The sequence below is a fragment of the Suricata suricatta genome, chromosome 7 (assembly GCF_006229205.1).
Source record: "Suricata suricatta isolate VVHF042 chromosome 7, meerkat_22Aug2017_6uvM2_HiC, whole genome shotgun sequence".
NCBI classification, from domain to species: Eukaryota; Metazoa; Chordata; class Mammalia; order Carnivora; family Herpestidae; genus Suricata; species Suricata suricatta.
The window spans coordinates 96,731,437-96,749,007 of record NC_043706.1 but is presented as its reverse complement, the minus strand read 5'-3'; the positions used below and the strand labels follow the sequence as shown (position 1 = coordinate 96,749,007).

Genomic DNA, 17,571 nt, shown 5'->3' with positions numbered 1-17,571 from the left:
TTAACCAGAAACCAAACTAAAAATAACTCTACTTTCATTCCTAACACTATCTACCTTTTAATATTATAACAAGGCCAATTTTGCCAATTTCTACAGAATTCCGAAAAGAGATTTAGTAAAAATTCACAGAACTTTCTGGAGCCATGACAAAACATTTCTCCATAAAAAGGACAACATTATACAGCTCTTCCTTGAGGACACTCAATCTTCTCTTGAACCTCTTAAGAAGTTACCATTCCAAGAAATCCTCTAGGGTTCTACAACACAAGGGTCTGAGGTGACCATTGCATGTAGTAGTGGCATCAGAAGCTCCTAGTGAATGCCCAGGGCTTCCATTAGCCTATATGGCACCTTTACACAAATTTAAAAATGGTGGCTCCCCTCAGGATAGATGAATTAGAAAGTATAATCTTTCAGGTATACAAAGCCCAGCAGGAAAGAAGTTGGCTAGGTCTCCACCCAACCCTACCCTCCCGGCCCAGGGCCAAATGACTGCCTCACATGACCTTGTTCCTGCCTCCCTTTTTCTTCCTATCTCTCCCAGTTTGAGACTGGAGCCAAGTCAATTTCACACAAGGTCAGAGTCTTAGCCTGGGGAGTGGATAAGTGGATAATGACAGACTCTCTGGGTGAAGTCACCTCCTAAACTTGGCACAACATAGAGATTCATTTGGCATGTCCAGTCTAGGCAGTGGCTGCCTGGACTGTGTTGAAAAAGACTGGAGACCAAATCTAGCCCTAGTAGGGAACAGTGAGTCTATTAGCAGCATAAACCATTGGTTTCCAACAGCACATATGCTTCAGATTTCCTATCTTGGTCCAAACAATTTAAGTCACAAATATTCACTGAGCAGTTAACAGGTACATGGCACTGTGAGAGATGCTATCGAGCAATCTTTCCAAACTTGGTCACACTTGGAATCTTCAGGGGAATTTTTTTTTAATTTAAATTCAAGTTAGTTAACATATAGTGTAATAATAATTTCAGGAATAGGATTTAGTGATTCATCACTTGCATATAATACCCAGTGCTCATCCCAACAAGTGTCCTCCTTAATGCCCTTCACCCCTTTAGCCCATCTCCCCTCCCAACACCCCACAAGCAACCTCCAGTCTGTTCTCTGTATTTAAGTCTCTTATGATTTATCTTTCTCTCTGTTTTTATCTCATTTTTGCTTCCCTTCCCTTATGTTTATCTGTTTTGTATCTTATATTCTACATGTGAGTAAAGTCCTATGATATTTTTCTTTCTCTGACTGACTGATTTCCTTTAGCTTAGTCACTCTAGTTCCATCCATGTTGTTGCAAATGGCAAGATTTCATTCTTTTTGATGGCTGAGTAGTATTGCATTTGTATCTATATCTATTATATCTATCTATTTATCTATCTATCTATCTATCTATCTATCTATCTATCTATCACATCTTTATCCATTCATCAGTTGATGTGCATTTGGGTTTCTATTCTTTGGCTATTGTCAATAGTGCTTCTAACAAAATACCAGATCCTTGTAATTTCCTAAATCTAAAGCTATTCTAACTTTGCCAACAGAATTTACCAAAACTGTTTATTGCTATTGCTGTTTTTTTTATGTTGTGTAATTTTATTTTTGTTTTTAAAAAATGAGTCTCTGGATTTAGCTAAGGCCTTAAGGACATAAGGGGTCAGCTACTGTCATATTCAAAAAGATGCATTTATTCAGGACAAATCTTGATTTTCTTCATCTTCTTCAGAAAAAAAGAGGTGCAGAAATGTTCAAAAGGCTTGAACTAATATCAGTTGAGAGCATCTTCACTGAAACTTGATACCTTACAACAGAGGAAGCTCCTTACTACAGTTATGATGCAATTAGATCTTCTCATATTCTGTTTCCAGGCATCACTACCAGACTCCCTACCATCACTAGCATGCTTTTCTCCTCCTAATACACCTCCAGTCTCTGCCCCACTCACTGGGACTCATAGAAACTCATAGAGACCAGAATGGTGGTCACAGGGGCTGGTGAATAGGGGAAATGGGGAGAGATTGGTCAAAGGATACATATTTCCAGTTACAAGATTATCAAGTTCTGGATATCTAATGGATTGCTCAATGAGTATAGTTAATAATACCGTATCATATGCTTGACAGTTGCTGAAAGAGTAAATCTTAAATGTTCTCATTGCAGAAAAAAAGGTGATAATTATGTGACATGATGGTAGTGTTAGCTAAAGCTACAGAGGTAATAATTTTGCCATAGATACATGTATGAAATTAGATGGTCTAAATTAAATCTTCCTTCTGTGGTTTTAACACCCTTCTCTCTCTATTGTTCCCTAGTGGAATTGAGAGAAACCACAAACTCTCCATCATAAATTATAAATTGGACCCCTCTCAGTCTTACTTTCTCTCACTTAGAAAGATGGAATTTCTTCTCCTTTCCTTCATGGACAAATGTCATTATTCTGTATTAAACTTCCTCCCAGTTGAATTATTAAATGTTAGTTTTTGGATCCCAACTGGTGGTGTTTTTATACCATGAATAGTGTCTAGTGGTTCTTTCTTTACAGACAAAAAAGCAAGAGGAAATGGGTTTGCCTAGCAGTCAGAGGGACTTCAGCCAGATATAATGAAAAATTTCCTGGTGGCCAAGATAGTACAAACTACAATGAGTCAATGAAATGGGGGCTGGGGGGAAGGGTGATGTGAAGTCTTCTAGTCTGCAAGTTTAGAGAAACAACCCAGATGCTTATCTGTCTGGAATTCTTTAGAAGTAAATCTGTCTGATGGGCAGGGAGTGGACTTCCACATTTACAATGCTATTGCCGCCTTGCATCATCACGGCATCCTGGAGAAACATGAAATACATATTCACAATTCCAACACATAAATAAGGAACAATCTCACAAAGATTCTCAACCAGAGCATGAGTGACATTGGTGAGAGAGCAGTTCATCATTTTGCATGTTGACTCGTGCATCACAAGGTGGTTTGCCGTCGCCACAACCCACTTAACACCTTTGGGTCTAATGAATGTGTCATTAGAATGAAGGAAAATAATGTGTTCCTAACAAAGGTGTTAGGATAAATGAAATTTATATCGCTCACACAGGACCTGACAAGTGTAAGAACTCATTAACTCCCTTACCCTTCCGTTTACAATTTTAGGATCTGAAGAGATAGATTTTTTTTTAAGAGCCCAGGCTTAAAAGAAACAACTCAAGTTATTATACTATAGCCAGTAATTCTATAAGTCTTTACTTATAGGGAGCATGAAGCAATTCCTCACCTTGACTAATTGTCAGAATTTTATTTTGTTTTGTTTTGTTAGAAAACATTAGAAAATTTCTTTCTCCTTCACTGTTACCTAAAATCTTCTTATTCTTCACAATATTAGGACCGTGTTAATGGGATTCCTACTCTCCTGAAAAATTTTTTAAAAAGGAGGTGGGGGGAATACAACAAAGAAAATTGGACATACATCACTGAATGGTGGTATAAATAGTTTGTTCTGGTACATTTTGTAAAGAAATATTTAGATAGCTAAATAATCATCTCCCCTTATTCCTATCAGAAAATATTGACCAAAATAGGTCTTTTCAATAAAGAACATGCTTTTTTCTTGTGTCTGTTTCAGAAATGTGGTGCTGGATTCTTTCTCGCTCAGTCAGGAGCATGTTTGCCTTGTGACTGTAACGGTAATTCCAATGAGTGCTTGGATGGCTCTGGATTCTGCATGGTAAGTCAGGGGCACCCGTCACTTTTCAGATAATTCCTTGGCCCTCTGTGTCTTAAGTGGAGATAAAATATTCTTCCCAGAACTTTGAGCTGTAAAACACTTCATAGAAACTGCTTATGACTAACTGGCCATCAAGGCATTATGATTGTAAGTGGCCATGTAGGCATTCGTCTGACCGTGCACACTGCTCCTGAAGGTGACTGACTGACCTCCCGCAGCTGGTTTCTTCCCGCAGGCCAACGGTGAAGGGATTGAAAACAATACACAGAAGAGGAAACCATCCGTCCAAATTCCTCTGTAATAGTATAGTTTGCCATATGTTTGGCTTCACTCCACATAAACCAGGAGAATAAAACAGTTGCTTCATATAGCATATTTTACAGCTTAAGATGGTCAGGTCTACAGATCGAAATGTGTTTAAAATAAAAAGGTCTGAACCAAATAGCTAATAAAAATGAAAGCTTTGGCCTTGTGGTCTTTGTAATTCTGTGTTTCAGTCCCTAGAGGACTTTTTATTTCCCCTTAACTGGAATGAATTCCTGAATTCCCCAATTAACTGTTCTTCAGTGAAGTATCATAGAGAAGATTTGTGGAGGAGACAAGACAAGCCTTCTACAAAAAGTGTTTGCCACATCTTTTCTATTCTCACTGATTGGACTGACATCTTCCGTGAAAATGGGCATTGAAACATTTACCAGAAATGGCTTTAGTAGAAGTTCCGGGAGGCATTTGGAAAGACTTATGCCCCAAGATTGTGTTTGCATCAGGTGCTTTATCACGTGGCAGGAAAATTAGATTCTTCAGGATCCTCTGAGGCAGAAGAGGCTTTCCAAAATTGCAAGAGTATTTTTGCATAAACTACAAGAATTCTTAATTAAGTACACCCTATTTACCTCAAAATTAGTATAATTATCCCTATTAAGCAGATCATTTTGATTATAAGTGGCCTCCAAGGTATGCACATGGAGGTGTTATTTTACCCATTGTAAATGCATCACATTAAGATGCAAATTAGAACATTTCATCTACCTCAAACCTAGCAGTTGCCATTTTTCTAGAGATGGAGGGAATGTAGTGGCAAACCCTGGACGCTGCCGTCTCTTTGTAGTATTTGTTTAGTCCTGGTGTTTCTATCTTCCCCTTCCCCCATCTTTTTAATAACCGTTACATCCAGGATGTCCTCTGTAGCCTTGTAGGCACACGCAGCTGCCAAAACCTACCCCTTTCTAAATGCTTCCATCTCCGGTTTCCTGTTATTTTAATCCCAGTGACATTTGAAAAGAAAATCCCATGGATGCACTTGAACTAATGATGTACCTCACTGATAATTTGACCGACTAGAGGCTCTTTGTCATCTGGTTTATTAAAATAGAAGGTGAGAGGGCCCGGCAGGCCCATCAGCGGCTGTCAGGCAACCAGGAAGATGGAAGACTGAAATAAAAGGGCAAAAAGACCCTCCTGCTAGTGCCGGTGAAGAGCTCTGACAAAGCCACTCTTCCTGACAATGACGTTGTCAGAATAGGTGCTATCATGGTTTTATCTCTGACCTAGACTGGAGCCTCTGAAAGAGACAGTCATCACATGATTCCTTCACGGCTCCTGGGCATTCAAAGTTCTAATACATGTTTGGGAATGGGTTAGGGTGTAAATTTTTATACACCGGCTCAAGGAAGCTGCCAATCTTCCTGCAGTAACTTTGCTCCAAGACAGAACCTACTCATCCTAATGGTGAACCCCCCTACTCTACCCAGAAGGAAATAGCTTTTTCCTTGAAGTAATATATGCTCAATGTAAAAAGCAAACAAAACAACAATACACATCTAGACCACATGAAATTCAAAGTGAAAATCACCCAGTCTTATCCCCCAGCGCTAAATGTGTATATGTATATACATATACATATTCTTATAAATTTAATTTAGAAAGACCAAAAAAAAAAAAAAAGGATGTAACCTGTATTTAATTAAACGTAAGTAGTGAGTAGAGAGGCTTGCCAATAGAGTAAGAGTATGTTGTCAGTTAGGTGGAAAGTATATTCTCAGTGGTGTCCCACTGGGATCAAACCCGGATTTTTTGTCAGTGTCCCCGTTTCCTTTGGCACCCCCATTCTGGCCTCCGGGCTGAGCAGAGCCAGGCTTTAGGCTCCTTCCCTGTAGTTCCTCCAGCTCACCCACTTCTTGGGGCACCGGAGAAAAAACAGTGGCTCTCAGCAACACCTCCTTGCAGCTGACTGTGGGCCTGAGTTTCCATCAGCTCTTACTGTTTGACAGCCTAATTCATTTCTCCCATCTTCCATACACAGCTCAAAATAAAAGTCTTCTTTTATTTCATTTGTTTCATTTTGTTCTTATTTTGAAGACTTCTAATGCCTCTGCTTGCCCTCCCCCAGTTGTTTCTAATTCTTCCCCCATTCCAACATCCAATTTCAATTTGACCTTATATTTTACAGACTACTTTCAAGGAATGAAGCCATTTGACAATAAAATATAGAGTAGACAAAGTTAAGCTACCATTTTAGACACAGCAAAGAAGCTTAGAGATGTCTCCACAAGAGGGATGCTAACTCTTCAAATGCAGAAAAGCGGCTAAGTGAAAAATGAAAAGTGAATGAAATCTCACAGGTATTGGATGTTCCCAAAAAGCCACCTTGCATCTTATCAGAACTAGAATGCTTTGGGAATCATTCTCAGCTGAGTCAGCCAGGCGGGTCCCCAAAGGCCAATGAACATGGCAGACTATCTAGGAAGGTTCTGGAAGAAGGCACAAGAAAGGATTTAAGGGAAAAAAACAAGTAGACACAGACAGATGGCTGCTGGTAGAAATACTCAGTTTCTAATAACCCACAGTTTATCCCAAGTCTATATATAGGCTAGGCCCAGAGAACTAAGAAGAAGCCATGGCGAAGGCCAGTTCCCATCTAAAAAGTTTTCTCATCATTAGAAGAAAGCCAGGAGACCTCTGACCAGAACTAGACTAGAGAAAATCTGACTTGAAGTTTACTGCTGACACAGGGTTCCTTAGGTTCCTTTTGATTAAGGGTTGGTTCGTCTATTTATTTCATCTGTCCATTTAACAAAAAAGCATTTTACTTGAACACCACCTATGTAGGCACTGGGTTGGCTTGAAGGACTGTCTAGACAGAAGCACCTACTTGAAAATGCTGGTGGACATGACCAATATAATCAAGCTTAAGGTATGAGGACCATGGGAGTTTTAGAAACACACACAGAAACCCCTATCTGTTCAGTGGCAATCAAATTAAAAATTAAAAATAATTCAAGGTCTGTGCCAGTATTGCAGGAAAAATTTTTTTTTGTAAATCTGAATGAAAATATTCGAATTTAAAACCAGAGAACTACAAAAATGTCATTGAAATCTAAAGAGACACCAGTCAAGCTGTTAAGTATTTATATCTGGCTAGTGGAAACATGGGTGGATTTTTATTTTCTTCTTTTCACTTTATAGTATGCCTCCCCAAATTTTCTACAACTGCCAGTAGTAATTTTATAGTTAAAAAGATATTGATATTCAAATGGACTTCTACCCCACCCTAAATATAACAGAGAGAGAGAAGTAATTCAATATATTGAAGGTTAATGAATTTTTTATTACTCTCAAAGCCTAATTAAAATTTTATTCAGGAAAGCAAAGATATTATATATCTAATTTCTGCAGGCACTAGCATTTTTCTCATGCTTTTCAAATCCTCCTTTATTTATTTTCTCTTAAATGTTTATTTATTTTGAGAGAGAGAGAGAGAGAGACAGTGTGAAAAGGGGAGGGGGAGGGGCCGGAGAGAAGGAGAGACAGAATCTGAAAGAAGGCTCCAGTCTCTGAGCTGTCTGCACAGAACCTGACATGCGGCTTGAACTCATGAACAAGGAGATCATGACCTGAGCTGAAGTCAGAGAGTTAACTGACTGAGCTACCCAGGTGCCCTTAAAAGTCTCCTTTATTGTGTGTGTTAGACAGAAATCAACCAACATAAGTTCCTGTGAGACTAAATATGTGTGATTAATAAACCAGCACATTCATTAAATGTCCCAGAGCAAGAAAAAATGAGTTATAGAGACTTCTGTACAACCAGATAACATTGGTATCTAGTTCAAGTGCGTAATTCTTACAACAAAACTTTGACAATTTTCCAATATGTTGCAAACTTGGAAAACCCTCAAATTTTGCAAATAGTGATGGATATGGCACCATGCTAACTGAAGTTTTGAAAGAAAGTCAGAAAATTGCATGTCCAAAGAATTCAGAGTTCTCTGTTGCTTTTGTGGCCGGTCACGTAAGAATATAATAGGAATTGAATGCAAATAAATTCTCTATATATTGTTCACGTTTCTTCCTCCAAGCCTGAATGTGTTCCTCTTCTGATATGCTCCATCTCAATTACTGACCGTATCATTTCGCCAAACCCTCAATGCGAAAATATCACAGATGTTTCCTCAGCTTCCTTTTCTTCTTCTCCAACATTCAACCTGGAAGAAAGCCTCTCCCTTTCTCTGCCATCCCACTGCCTTAATTCACGTCCACAGCATCGCTCCCTGGCCACTGCCATGGCTCCCCAACTACTCATCATGCCTTGCTCCCAGACTGTCTCCCTAATCTGTCTTCCTCACCAGCAATGAAGACATCTTTCAACCTAATCAAGGCATTCTCCTTTCTAAAATATTTCAGGAATTTCTATTCTAGCCCCACTGAGCTTCTCACTGCCACCAAAACTAACTCTCTACTTGTGCTCCCCTGCTCTCTACCTGGGATGTCTTTCTTATCCTTCAAGGCCTAGTTTAAATGTCATCACCTCCATTAAGTTTTTTTCCAATTTTCCCAGGAAGAGCTAGACCTTTTTGTCCCTCTGTCCCACAGTAGGTACGTATTTCATACATACCTCAGTCATAGCACTTAGCACCCTATATTATTGTTTGTTTACCTCTCTCCTTCACAAGTCTGTGGGTTACTCAACTGCAAGAACCAGGCCTTTTTCATAAAATGACACATAATGACAAATGACACATAAATGAACCTGGTCTTCATTTCAGTAGCAGTCACAGCTCATTGTCATGATATCAGCTTAATCCAGGCTTGTTAAGTGAATGAATGAATGAGTTAGTAAAATAATAAACTAGCAAATGCAAAAATCTTTAATTTTATATCATATGAGACACTTGAGTCACTTTTCATTGCTGTAAAATGTACTGTCTTTTTATGCTAGATGGTCAGGCTCAGGCCTAATGCTGAGCAACTAGCAAACAGTGTTACCTATACTAGGTGTTTCTATTTAGACCCTTGCTTCTCAAAGTATAAGCTAGACCAGTAGCACTGGCAATAACTGGGGGCTTCTTGGAAACGCAGACACTCCAGACATCCTGAGTCAGAATCTGCATTTTCACAAGATCTGCAGGGCATTGGTATGCACAGTGAAGTTAAGGAAGCACTAATCTAGAAGTGCCTGGGGGGCTCAGTTGTCAGCGCTTTACTCTTGATTTTGGCTCAGGTCCTGATCTCATGGTCTTGGGATCTAGCCCCATGTCAGGTTCACACTGTGAGCTCAGAACCTCCTTGGGATTCGCTCTCCCTCTCTCTCTCTGCCACTCCCCCACTTGAGCACTCTCTCTCTCTCTCTCTCTCTCTGTCTCACACACACACACACACACACACACACACACACAAGCACACACACACTAAATAAATAAGTAAATAAACTTGAAACAAAAAAGAAGCACCTATCTAGAGGAGAGTTCTCCAACGTTTTGGTCTCATGAGCTCTCCGCATTCATAAGAATTATTCAAGTCACCGAAGGGCTTATGTTGATGCAGATTGTATCTATCCATATTAACTGCATTTGACATTTAAAACTGAAGATTTTTCTAGTATTTCCTTATTAACTGATTTGGAAGTTACAATAATAAACCCATTGCAGATTAACATAAAGAATATGCTTTTATAAAATATAAACGTATTTTACAAATTAAAAATATGGTTCATGTTTCGCTTAAGAGAAGGCAGCAGGATCTCATATCCATGGTGATATCTCCATGTTATGCAGTCCCAGGAAAATCCTACCTTACACACATGAGAAAATGAGAGTCCAAAAGATAAATAAAATCTTGGTATTATTATGAGGATAGTTTTGACCTCCCTGGAGGTACTTGGAGAACCACAGATCTAGACAGACTATAATCTTGCATAAAGCATGTGACAAACCACACGAAGGCCAACTTGATCCTCTTAGGCTTCTTCCAACATTATACTGGTTCCGTGGCCAAGTTATTGAGACAGCATTTCTCATGCGAAGAATCACAGCTGGTGCCCAAACACCATTCCTAATTCTTATCCACTGATCTGCAATCAACTGTCCACATGTCACTTAACAACTGGCCAAAGATTCAGAATGCTTTTTTCATTGTTAAGTAGGGTCAGTTCTTTTTTAAAAAATAAATTCCTCCCCCCCACCTTCAACAACATATTCATCATTGTCAGTTTTCTTTTTTGTTTTTTAAATGGTGGAGCTTTGAGGGTTAGAGGCATATTTGCATTCCTAGAGTAAAAGGCTTCAGAGCTAGAAGAAACTTTCAGAATCTCATCGGGATTCTCATTTTACAGATAGGAAAATAGAGACACAAAAAGGTCAAGTGACTTGTTCAAAGTCCACCAGCTAGAAAATGGAAGCAGTAGAAATCGTTGTTCCTGTGTCCAGCATTATTTACACCAGTCTTCCTGAATGTACGTTAATGCCTTTTAGGGAATTCCCTAATAAACCCTTTAAAAGAAGGCCAATAGGGAAAGTCAGTGTTTGCACTCTGAGCATATAGAGGTCAGAGAGATTTGATGACTTTGCCTTTGAGGATTATTGCTCCCTGTGGCTACCATGGCAGAATTAGAACCCTGACAAGGAGTCCAAAGTATCCATCGAGCCATGAGGGGACAGAAGGGAATCGGCTCATTTTTACAGCTTAATAGGCACCTCAGGCAGGAAGAATGACCTAACATCTTACAACAAGCCTGTTTCCTTCTGCACAGATGGGCTTCATCTGTCCAATAAGGACTCAGACAAAGTTGACCTCAGCCTGTGAGCAGCCATACCAGATTGCTTATGGCTCAGTTCCTGGTAGTTGGGCAAGGCTCATTGGTGTTCGCTGGGATGAGATTTTGAGCTCATTTGGGTACATGTTAATTTCTTTTATGTGCTCCAGGCACGAATTCATTAACTCACGCTTTCCCACTTTTTCCTTCATTTTTTTCCCCAACAAATATTTAGCAAAGGCTGACATAGTTCTAGAAACAGAATTAAGAAGTAGAGGACAAATATGTTAACAACCTGTTGTCTGCACATCATACTTTATTTTCCAGTTTCTCATTAATCTGTCAGGCAGTCTGAACTGGCCTCTAAATTCTGTTCTGCTATCATAGTTCTAATCAGGGGTCAAAGACTGTCCATACATAATGGCTGATCAGATGCCCTAAAAGTGTTCAACCATGATAACCTGTTGCCTGCATTAGAACTCTGCCCTTTTGATTCGAAGTCCAATCTGTTAGTAAAATTCTGTGACACCTACTAATGTAGTCGTTTTATGAGTCTTCTGGGAAAGGAGACTTTTGTCTAACATATTAGAGAAGTGGTATCATATGGGAATTAACAGCCTGGCCTCTGGGGCCAGATTGCCTGAGTCTGAATCTCACTTTTGCCTCCTTCTATCTGTGTGACAATTTATTTGGCCATTTATTTAACTTCTCTGTGCCTCCCATCTCTTCGTATGTAAAATGGGGAAAAATAGTAACTGGCTTACTTTAGAATTATTGTAAGAACTAAATTAGTTAATCCATGTAAAATGTTTAGAGCAGGACCTCACATTATTATTCTGTTTTAACTTGAACATAGAACACAAAGACAAAAATACAGAGCTCAGAGTTTACCTTACTGCTGCTCCATCTCACCTGCCTAAGGTTCTTCCATTGAGCATTATTTGATGAGATTGGGCGCGTTCAGGGTGGTATGGCCGTAGACAAGCATTATTTGAGAAAAAGCTTTGTCTATTGAAGGTCTTGTGTATAGACGTTACTAAGGGAATGGATCAAACAGAAGGGTGCCTCTTTCATGACATTCTAATTCTAACAGCATAATTTTTTACTAAAAACCTATTCAACTTTTATACACTCTGGGGGACATAAAGACGAAAATATCACAGTGCTAATGGCATTGCCTTGTATATCCCAGTTCAGTCCTGTTGGAGAAAACTATGAGTTTCTGCCTCTTCAGAGTACGAGGCAGAAATTAATCCATGAACTTGTCACTGCTGAGTTGACTCCATTCTACTGAGTATCTACTTCATTTGAGCTGGTGATAGTACAGTACTGAGAGGTACAATGTGGGAGAAGGGCTGCTGAGGTTGGGAGCAGAGAGTAACAGAACAGCGTAGGTAGCGGAAGGGGGAAAGGATCTGGGAGCAGGTGTAAGAAGGAGTTCCTGGAGATTTCAAGGCCTTGTACAGATCTTGAAAGATGAACAGGCATTATAAGCAGAAAAATCAGCCTGTTTGGTGCTTTTCTTTCAATCATCCTCACCACAAATGGATAAAATCATACAAGTAAGCCAACACATTATTTCTTGGATGTCACTATCCAGGTTACCAACCCATTAGCAGGATATTCTTTACCTACCTTCTATTCTTTTTATGCTTCATTCTAACATATTTTGTTCTCCCAAGCCCATAAATCTTTCAATTGTTCCCATTGTCATGGGCAAGCATCGGGGATGGTTTTTTTTTTTAATTTCATATTCAATCCAAGTCAATAAACTGCTGTTTCTAGAACATTCAGAGTTTGATCCTTATGATCATTTTGAACTGAAATGAGAAACTGATGAGTTATCCCCTCTGCACACAAACTCTAAACTCCTCAGGCTGCTAGTGCCCACCCAGAAGTCCAGGATGAAATCATCCACCATTGTTCACTTTCTAGCATTGACTAGGGCTAACATGGCTCTTTTGTCCTGACCTTCTATTCCCTTAGCCTGACATCCTCTCTGCTTTGAGTATTGCTCGGTTCCCACGTATACTGTGTATAACATTTCTTCTGTTTCTTTGTCGATTTTCCTATCTTTCGCCTCACAGCACTGCCAGCGGAACACCACAGGAGAGCGCTGTGAGAGATGTCTAGACGGCTATATCGGAGATTCCATCAGGGGAGCACCCAGCTTCTGCGAACCGTGTCCCTGTCCTCTGCCCCACATGGCCAAGTAAGTTCTGAGAGAAGTTGTTCTCTTCTGCTGCTTATCGCCTTAATTATTTATTGTTTATTTTTGCTCTATCCAGACTTCTCAGGTTTTCCCACCTTAGTGGAAAGGCTGAAGACCCCATGTTGAGATGAGACTGGAAAAGATATGGGAAAGGTCTTTGGCTTAAATACACTTTCAGGGGAACTTAAGCACATGTGGTATGGGTGATTACTCTGCCCCCAAAATATTGGATAGCATCATAAGGCCAATGGAGTCTCCCAGGTTTTATAAACAAGGCTAGGTTTTACAAACCTGGCTATCCCTTACCTAGAGAGCTCACAACTGGTACTGCCAACAGACTTATAATCCAGTATTTTTCATAGTAGTGTTTCCTCTGACTCTCACAGAGCAGATGTTTTCCTACATGGGTGGCCAAATGAATGTTTTAATGAGAGTTAGAACACAGATAAACAGAATGCATGCTTTAGGCTTATCAGCACATAAAAGATTTCCAAGAAAACTAATGTTCAATTTGGGTTATGTTTTGACCTGAGTGAGAAGTTAAAGAGAATAGACATACATCTTTTGGAAATAGTGGAATTCTTTTCGGACACAAACGTATAAATCCAATAGACAAGTCATGACTGATCATTTTATTGGCTGAAACATAATAGAATGTAGAATTAAAATGGTGTAGTGATGTTAGGTTTTCCAGATACCAACCAATTCTCTGATTCTCGGAAGCCAAGTGGGTGTCCTACAATCAGTTCACTTCTGACATAACTACCTAGAGCTAATTAGCCCATATATTAAGTCCTGTTTCAGAAACCAGCCACAAATGAGGTCCCTAGGCTACTTACATACCTACTCAGATAACTAAAATTTAGGGGTTGCCTCAACACCTCTCCCCAGGTTCAATAATTCTCTACAATGACTCACGGAACTCAGGGAAGTGCTATACTTACAATTACAGTTTTATTCTAAAGGATATAACTGAAGCCAAATTGAAGAAATCCTTTGGACAAGGTATAGAGGGGGAGATGGGAGGGAGCAGAGCTTCTGTGCGTTTGCTGTCCAGGTAAATCAGTCAGTTCACACAACCCAAGAGCTCCACAAACCTCATTTTTTAAGAGCTTTATCAATGTTTCATTACATAGCCATGATTGATGGAATCATCTGTGATTGAAGGTCAATCTTTATCCCCCCTCCCCTTCCCTGAGGTTGGGAGAAGGAAGGGATTGAAAGTTCCAGCATCTAATTAGTAGTTTTTTCTTCTGGTCAGACAGCCCCCAGCTTCATCCAGAATCTACATAGGGGCCCCTCAAGCATCACCCCATTAGCATAAACTTAGGTAAGACTGAAAGAGGCTCATTCTGAATAACAAAAAAGTCTTATTACTCAAGAACTTCCAAGAGCTTTAGGAGCTCTCTGCCAGGAACAGGACAAAACCCCGAATACATACTTCTTTCGTATACCACAAGTGGAAAGAGTAATGAACTTAGGTTCATATCCTTCCTTTGCCACAAAATAGCTGTGTGATCTCAGGCAAGGTGCTTTCTCCCCCTGTCTCACTTTCCATGAGACTTGTGGTCAAAGAGACTAGATTCAGATCTTGGTTCCATTCCTTAATTCCTTTGTCTGCGCTAGATCTCATTTATTTTTTAATGAGCTGGGGTAAGGATCTGCCTCATAGAGTTGGACAAGGATAAAATATGTGGAGCATTTGAATTGGTGCCCTACCTACAGAAAGCTGTATGTTAGCTGCTTGTTTTATTGAACACTTACTTTGTATTGTTTCTAACACTAATATTTTGCTCACTCTGTGTCAGGCAGTGTTCTAACTGTTTAGATATAATATTTAGTTGATAGATGTTATAAAGATTCAGTTAAATAATGCATGTAAAATAACTCTAAAAAAGGCCTGAATATTACACACACACACACACACACACACACACACACACACACACTTTTTTATAAAGAGAAAAAAGATGACAACAGTTGTTTTTTTATTTTTTTCTTCATCGAACACAAACATCAACTAACATTTCACTTAAAATCTTGTGACTTGTTCAAATCCTCTGATGAGTCTGACAGTCAGTGAAAAATTCAGATGTTTTTCAGCCCCATTTTTCTTTAGAAACCACTAAACTATTTCAATCCTTTGTGATTTTTCATGTCCCATGGTATCAACAATGTGTGCAAAATGGATGGCATTGAGAGGGAGGGCAGAAACCTTGAACATTAAATGTTCTGGTATTTTCACCCAAGTGTGTCCTGATTTATGAGCTCCCTTGGTCTCGTCTAGGTATATTCTTTAATTGTTCATTAATGGTCTGCTGCCAAACATTAGTCATAACCGTATCTGATAAGGTGTTTCAGCATTCTGCTCTCTCGCCAAGCTGTAGTTATCTTTTAAGCATACTGATCTCCAACCTTGCAATAACAAATTCCCCTCATGGTTCCATGTAAACAAAGATGCCATGTAGCATCATCTGCTGAAAACAGGTTTATAAGCTCTGAGCTGCGGTTTCTTTCTTAAGGAGAAAGGCAATCCCAAGTGCTTCCTCTAAATTATATTATCCGACTTTTGTACTCTTTGCCCTACTCACAAGGCAAGACTTTCTAATCTAAATTATGACATTAATGGCTTGAGATAAAAGACGTTTGGGACCTCTTTCCTATGGACTCAGAAGTTTTCTCTGTATCCAACCAACAAATATTTATCACACACTTATTACATGCCAGTCATGTACTACTAGCCGCTTGTCACAGCGGTGTACAAAACAGTCAGAAAGTCCTGACTTCATTAGAATAGGTGGGAATACAGCAGCATTTGGGGGCAGCTGGCTCAGTTGTTTGAGAATCTGACTCTCGATTTCGGCTCAGGTCAGGATCTCACGGTAGTGATCTCGTGGTCAGGAGATGGAGCCCAGGGTCAGGGCTCTGCGCTGAACATGGAGCCTACTCGGGATTCTTTCCCCCCCCCTCTCTCTCTGCCCCTATTCCTCTCCTTCTTGTGCTCGCTCTCTCTCTCTCTCTCTCTCTCTCTCAAAATACATGTTAAAAAAAAGATACAACAACATTTTGAAGCTCCTCAGGCAAATGACCATTTACCCTTTGAGCCAGGCTATCTGTATTTCAGCTGATCAAGAAGCTATTCCCAAGGCTCTTTCAAGTAAATAAAGCAGAAACTTGCCAATTGGGTGATGAGCTTCCTGTCTTGGAGGAGGAAACGGTTGCTACATACATGTTCTTCAGATGTATGAACATGAACTTCAGCAGAGCTGGGTTCAAAGAGCAATTGACAATCTTAGACAATGTACCCAACAGTTAGGTACACATTCACAGATACGAAAACTGAGGTCTCTAAAGCACACCGTTGAAGTTGAAAAGCCTGCTGAAAATCAACACAAAAGCAAAATTACCACCCACCGCCCCCCACAAGTAAAGACGTTGTGTAAGGTTGTGGGGGAACTGTGGGAGACTTGCTTTCTCTGAGGTGGCAACAGTTCAACTTCCTGGATCCCCTCTGGGGGGAAAACTGATTACAAACAGGAAGGTGGGGATTGAGGGGTGGGGAGTGGGTATTCTGATCCAGGACAGGACAAACTTGCCTGGATCCTATATGGTTCTAGCCTTTGATATGGCCTTATTAGTTAACTAATCTCAGATACTAATCAAATATCTTATCAAAAATTAAATACTCACTCCCTCCATCAGCTTTTTAAAAAAATTAACTTTGCTACTTTCTATGAAAATTAAAATGCCAGAACTTTTATTTGAGCTCAAAAAATTACCTAATAGAATCCAAATTACACTTTGAAAGATCTTCTAATTGGGCCCCCAGACCAGGATTTGGATTTCCAGTTTCAACAGCACATCAGAAAGCAAAGAAATTATGCTTGAGGGAGGTAAGCAAGCAAACAGTGCTGCATCTATTTTTCTTTAGGGTTCCACAGGGTTTCCATGAACAAAGGCCTCTGCTCCACTTGGAGAGGGCGCCATGGTTGTTAATGTGGCTGGGAGAGGCTCAGTGTTTTCATTTCCCTAGCCAAAAACCGACTTTACCCTAAGAAAAATATAAACAATTAATGCTGATATAAAACAAAAAAGGAACTTAGTGGCCGGTGACTGCCTCCGAGTCTCCCTCCACTGGGACCAATGGTCACGCAGCTATTCCCAGGGACCTTTTGCACAGAGTTCATTTATTTATTTTGGAGTTGGCCAGACATCCTCCCTGTCTACCAGTAGCTAGGGTAATGGCTCCAATTAAGGATACTGTCATCTGTTTGAAACAGCAGGACATTAGCTGACGGCAGACGACTCCAGACACCGGCAGATGCTTCAGGCCTGCAAGCCGTGGGCAGGCTGCTGGGGGGAAACATCTCCAAAGAAACATGCGTGAGGGTCTGCCCATGGACCCTTGACTGACAGTGTTTTTTGAAGTAGGCTAAAAAATAAGAACAAGCAAAATGAAGAACAAAAGCCAAAGAAATGTAACTTTGTCGAAATGTTTTTAGCCAAACTGACAGAAAAAAATAAATTGTGGATATTGCCTTTCACTGAGAAGTGTATATCATCTTCTGACTGATTTTATAAATGTTTCAAACAAAGCAAACACATCCATTTGC

The 17,571-nt window shown here is 39.9% G+C and overlaps 1 protein-coding gene across 2 annotated transcripts in view; it reads left to right on the top strand.

Annotated features, from left to right (window-relative positions):
- The window catches only part of LAMA4 (laminin subunit alpha 4), a 147,993-nt gene that overhangs the window by 31,954 nt on the left and 98,468 nt on the right, over positions 1 to 17,571 (top strand). For both annotated transcript variants that reach the window (XM_029944549.1, XM_029944548.1), the window contains exons 2-3: positions 3,618 to 3,719; positions 12,834 to 12,958. In XM_029944549.1, the coding sequence (XP_029800409.1) occupies positions 3,618 to 3,719; positions 12,834 to 12,958 (227 nt within the window). The remainder of the gene's footprint in view (positions 1 to 3,617; positions 3,720 to 12,833; positions 12,959 to 17,571) is intronic.